The sequence below is a fragment of the Hibiscus syriacus genome, unplaced genomic scaffold (assembly GCF_006381635.1).
Source record: "Hibiscus syriacus cultivar Baekdansim isolate YM2019G1 unplaced genomic scaffold, ASM638163v2 tig00110388_pilon, whole genome shotgun sequence".
Taxonomy (NCBI): Eukaryota; Viridiplantae; Streptophyta; class Magnoliopsida; order Malvales; family Malvaceae; genus Hibiscus; species Hibiscus syriacus.
In genome coordinates this window covers 2,063,818-2,069,779 of record NW_024062718.1, presented here as the reverse complement: position 1 = coordinate 2,069,779, position 5,962 = coordinate 2,063,818, and the positions used below count along the sequence as shown (strand labels likewise).

The window sequence follows — 5,962 nt, the reverse complement described above, 5'->3', positions numbered from 1 at the left end:
TTCCTCTCAAAATAATTAAATGAATACAATTTGATTGAAAAGAGGATGGAGGTAGGCTGGGCTGGGCTAGGCTAGACAGCGGGAGAGGCTTAGGCCGATGAGAAAGAGAGAGAGAGCGGTCCAATCGGAGGAAAGACCGCGACTACAGTTGAGGAAAGCCCTACTCTCTCTCAACTCTGGAACCGGAGTAGAACTGAATTTCGATAAATACCTTTATTTCAAAGTCCTCATATTTCATACATACAAACAAAATCCTCATTTAAAAGGAAAAACAATTAAAAACTGTTTCAATCTTCCCGACCTTATCGCCTGATCTTTAAAATTTTGAAATTCGTATTCCCATTCAAACTTCAGATACAGGGACCAAAAAGAAAAAGAAAGGGTGTTTGGTTTCGGTCTCAGTTTCCATATCTTAGTTTCTGTGCAGATAGTTAAGGTAAATCCAACAGAACCCATAATTTCTTTTTGTTTGTATTTAGGGTTTTGATTGATTTCTGCTTTTGGTTTGATAGTAGGAAGAAGCCAATTGTAACTCAGAGATGGATCGGTATCAGAGGGTGGAGAAGCCGAAAGCAGAGATTCCCATAAACGAAAATGAAATTAGGATAACAACACAAGGCAGGATGAGGAATTATATTACTTATGCAACCACTCTCCTCCGAGTAACTTCCTTTGTCTTCTTTTAATTTTTTTATTTTAACATTTCGCTTCATGTTTTGCTTTATTTCAGATATTAATGTCATTTCCTTAATACAATTGTTTGCATGAGTATCTATGCTACTTCGACACGAGTGTGTGTGTGTTTTTTTTTTAAGTTTTCCATTTATCCGGAGATTCATGTCCCGTACGCATATCAAAACGTACATGCATCAAACATAGGTACATTAAGAAGTAGATTAGACGTATGGAAGTTTAATTTTATGCTTCATAGTGTCAATATTGTGAGAATTGGAGTTTAGTAGGTGCATCATTACTCAAGTATATTTTTTATGGCGGTATTAGGTTATTGGAAAACAACGGTTGAGTGGCAATGTTTTCATAAAAATTCACTCTTCGTCTACTTCGATAAGCTTCATAGGGTATTTATTGAACATGTTGTAGTCTTAATGGCTAACAGATCTTTCGCGTGGCTAGCAATCAGTTACGGAAATTATATTACCGACTGAAGAATTAATGGGATTATTGCAGTTTGAATATTTGAAATTTTCCTGGAGGGGGAAAAGGCTTAATATTAAAATTCCTTCATATAAAATTAATTTTTTTTATTAGACTTTTTTCCCTCTACATTTTATGTAGGAGAAAGGTTCCAGTGAGATTGATCTTAAAGCAATGGGCAGGGCAATTAATAAGACTGTTATGATTGCAGAGCTAATCAAGGTAGCTTGAAGATGTCTCTTTCTCCCTGTCTCTGATCCCAATTACATGTTTATTAGTATATACATACATGTCATTTTCTTCATTTATATCAAGGTTTCTGTTTTCAGAGGAGAATTGCTGATCTTCATCAGAATACTTCGATTGGATCAACTGATATAATTGACATGTGGGAACCACTAGAAGAAGGCCTCCTTCCGTATGAAACAGTGACTCTTTTATGCTTATTAAGTTCTTTGCATTTGCCATGTGTTTAGACCATAGATATTATGTTGATCGGTTTTCTGTTTTATTACAGTCTGGAGACTACCCGTCACGTGTCAATGATCACTATTACATTATCAAAGAAGGAGCTGGATGTGTCCTCTATAGGGTAAGTAACTGAGAACCAATTTTTCATTTACAGCTAAACAGTTGGTGCCTGCTTACACTTATTTTAATTGTTTCAAAAGGTGGTAGTCTAATTTCTGTCTTTGGATTTAGACATTAAATGTTGCATTTGTGTGTGTCCCTTGTTTTTGTTTCATCCGAATAATTGTCTTTTTTTTTACGACTTTATGGTTCTATCTTTTTCTCATATAATATGGATATTTGAATACTGTTTATTCAGTTTTTCATTGAGAAGCATTGAATACATTTGAGCTTTCCCATTCTTTAATTTTGAACCGTGCTTCTCAGGTCATATCTAATTACTCTTAAAATGCAGATATCAGCCTCCTCTTTCCGCTGATCAAGTGAAACCATTAGATGAATTTGAAGACGAGGGAGGTAAGCAATCTTGTTTCTTAGACAAGTACTTATTGAAGGGAGAATGAATTTGTAATACCTAATATTTTGATCTCATATAGCTCCTGAGGCTCCACCAGGTACGCAAGTAAGGGGACGAGGTGGTCGAGGAAGACCTAGGGGTAGAGGTATTCTTTCTATAACATATACAGTTTTTAGTTCGAGTATGCCAACTTCTCATTACTCTTTGCTACTTTTTTTTGATAGGAATAGTAGGACTCCTTAGGAACCTCCCTCATAGTTTACATTTGATGTAAACTGATTGAGGGAGGAAAAGAGCACCTCATTTTATTGAAAAACCAGAATTACATAAGATACACAAAACATCCTGATCCTGAGAAACACAGGATAAACATAACACTCTAACCCTCGAAAATACACCATGACCATAATACAAAAAGCGATGGGAAAAAAACACCCATCAGCCTAACCCCACACCAACATTATCGTAACGAACACCACTAAGCCTTCAACACTCATCCGATTCCCTGCTTAGCTAACCTATCTGCCTCCATATTGCAACTCCTAGAAACCCATCTCAGAACAACACCCTTTGTAGAAACAAGAACTCCTATTTCCTCCACCAACTCACTGAAAATAGTAGGGGAAGGACTCTGTTTTAAAATCCAATCTACTGCATATTTGTTATCACTTTCCAAAATAAGTCTTCCCTTGTTGGCCCAATCGGATGAAAAGAAGAAGAGCAATCCTTTCTTAATCGCTTTCAGTTCAGATAGAATAGGGGGACCAGGGCCCACTGCGGAAGAAAAATTAGCTAAAGTGCAGCTGCAGGAGTCTCTCAAAACCCCACCAATACCACCCTGCATCCCATCTCCAGTCACTGCCCCGTCGACATTGAGTTTGAACATATCAGATGGAGGAGGAGTCCAGCAACTAATCTTCTTAGCACTCGAATTAGAGGGTAATAAATCCGCCCGCGTAGGATCCCCTACTAGAAGGTCTGTCAGAATCCGAACCCCCGGGTATTTAGCCAAGAACCATTTAGCCAATCTAAATCTAGTAATGAAGAACAGAACAGTAGAGTCACATATGCCATTTTCAAATACAACCTCATTTCTGGCCTTCCAAATAGACCAAAATATGACAGCCGGAATAAACCTCCAAATAAGGGAATTTTTCCTAAGGTTCGACCACGAACACAAAATTGAAGAAGGGTCTTGAGGCATCACCGTAGAGATATTCCATAACCTTAGAAATTTACTCCACAATTCCGAGGCAATAGGGCACGTTAGGAACAGGTGTGCAACAGTTTCATCCTGATCATGACACATAGGACAAAGAACATCCGAAATCTGAAGTCCTCTTCTCTTCAATTCCACTCTCACTGCCACTTTCTGATGACAGATCTGCCATAATAAAGTTTGAACTCTTGGAGGCGCCAATCCATCCCAAACCCACTTCTTCCATACAAAACTCCCTTCCGACCTATCTTGTAACGATAATCGACAAGATTTGACCGAGAAAATGCCATCCCCCTTTCCTGACCAGCCCAAAAAATCATCCACACATCGTGACAGCGACGACTTGTCAATCAAAGACATAAATGCAATCCACTGGTCCAATTCCCAATCACACAACATTCTTCTAAGTTGTATATTCCACACCCAAACCTCATCTTCATACTCACCAAACTCAGAGATCTTCCCCCATTTGTTTGTCGACAAAGCATAAATTCTTGGGAATTGTCTTTTTAAAGGCAGATTAGTAATCCAAATATCATTCCAAAAAGCAATCGACCGCCCATTACTCTTTGCTACTTGAATTTAGAATAATTATATCAAAGCTATGTAGTTGCGCTGGTGCATCTGATGATTCCTTTTTTCTGCACGGTGAAGATTGGTTATATACTTTTCTTTTTTCTATAGCCATTATATATTGTCTTATTATACTATTGTCGTTGCATCAATCTCATTGGTTTATATTTGCATCCATTACTTTCTAGTTTTTCACTTTTCTTTCATGTTGTGACTGTTTTTATAATTTGGTAAATATTCTCATTGGATGTGTTCTGCCTCTTTGATGGGTTCAGGAAATTATGGTGCAGTAGGGGGATACAATGGTGATGGTTGGGATGGTGGGCGGCGTGGCATGGGTGGCCGAGGTCGAGGGCGTGGAAGAGGTAATTCTTTCCATGGTCGAGGACGGGGTTATAGTGCTGGAGAGTACTATGACTATGGTGAGTCCGATGCACCCCCTGCCCAAGGTCGCGGTAAGTTTGTGATTTGGAACAGAGTTTGAACTATGTTGCATTCATTTGCTGCTATCTTGTTGTTGAATAAGAGAAATGAATGTTCAGTTTCACATCTTGGAAGTGGCACACATGATTTTAAATTTAAAATTCATCTTTGTGCAGTGTAATAACAAGATTAACTGCCTACCGTAGTAAACATGCAAAAATTTCAAGGACTTTACTGTTTATATTGGAGTGAAATATCTCCCGGCTTTGCCACCATGTTTCCAGAATTTAAAAATTTTCATTTCAACAATGCAATTCATGTGACGAAGAATGTGCAATAGTTAAAAGAACTGGGATATAATAAATGCAGTAATTTTATTATAATATGAAATGCCGTCCTTTTTCCAACTGTTTTATTGGACGACTTCACATTAGATTCTATCGGTATTGGTCTCTTCAACCTTGTAATATCATCAGCAGTATATGATTTGGTTTTTATCATATGTTTGTAGGACGTGGTCGTGGCCGGGGAAGAAGGGGCCGCGGACGTGGACGTGGTAGGTACTCCAGGCCAGACTTGCCAGTCCAAGCAAACGCGGCTTAAGATGATGGCAACACTGTTGTTGGTGTGTGGTATTTAGAATTGTGGATGGATGCCTGCTCTGGTCATGAAGTTGAAAGGTAATGTTATGTTTTGGTTTGGAAGCAAGTTAAAAGTGTAGCAGACTGCCATTGGTGGCTTGCAGTTTTGTCATTTCTAATTGTGGTTTAGGGAATGTTTTTGCTGTGAATTCTGACTCAAGTCTTTACGGTTTTACACAACTAAGAAAAAGTTGTACAGTTCCTTTTCTTTTTAGGAATAATAGAGCAGTACATTCTTTTATTCTTAATTGCACTTTGCATGCTGTAAATTAAGTGAAAACTTGGGTAAGTTTTTTTATCATTTATTTTTCACAGTTTTTGAAATGCAAGTTCTCAGACACTACTTTAGATTTTAAGCAATATACAAATAAAATACAAGACTATTCTTATGGTTTTATAATTGGATGAAAAATAAGCACTCAGATCATTTGTCTGTTTTGTTCTAGTTACTTTAATTATTTTATCAAAATAAATGTCAAAAATTGTTTTTTAATATTTGATTTAATATTCACATTGACTTATCCTTTTTTTTAAAAAAAAATAAACTTTAACAGTTTGCTTTTTAGTTTTGATCAAATTGTCTTTATTTGGATGAAATTATTATTTTTGGTATACCAGTTTTTGATTTATTAATCGACTAATCCCGATCGAGTATTGTACAGGCAAGGGCAATTCTTAATATTTATAATTATTAATTTAGATGAAAATTATTAATATTTATAATTGATGTGACTGGTTCAAATGTTTTGATATGGTATAATATTGTATCATTAATAAATGCCGACTGATATTCAATTAATAAATTTTATCAAAATAAGGTTATTTTGATTAAAATTGAAATGTTGATGATTAAAATAATTTAAAAAATAAAGAAACAAAAACCAAAGTAATTATTCGGTTAAATATTGTAGAACTGGATAATAAGTATACTCACGAAAATATCTTAATATCTTCTTAATCTCC

General features: G+C 36.3%; 1 protein-coding gene across 1 annotated transcript; it reads left to right on the top strand.

Moving 5' to 3' along the window:
• The first annotated feature begins 262 nt into the window (after positions 1-262).
• Positions 263-5,222, top strand: LOC120122918 (protein decapping 5-like). Its single transcript, XM_039141959.1, has 9 exons — positions 263-436; positions 513-662; positions 1,297-1,377; positions 1,485-1,573; positions 1,673-1,747; positions 2,081-2,142; positions 2,223-2,288; positions 4,211-4,390; positions 4,870-5,222. Exons 2-9 carry the CDS (start codon positions 540-542, stop codon positions 4,959-4,961), a joined length of 768 nt encoding a protein of 255 aa, XP_038997890.1. The 5' UTR covers positions 263-436; positions 513-539; the 3' UTR covers positions 4,962-5,222.
• The last annotated feature ends 740 nt before the right edge of the window (positions 5,223-5,962 follow it).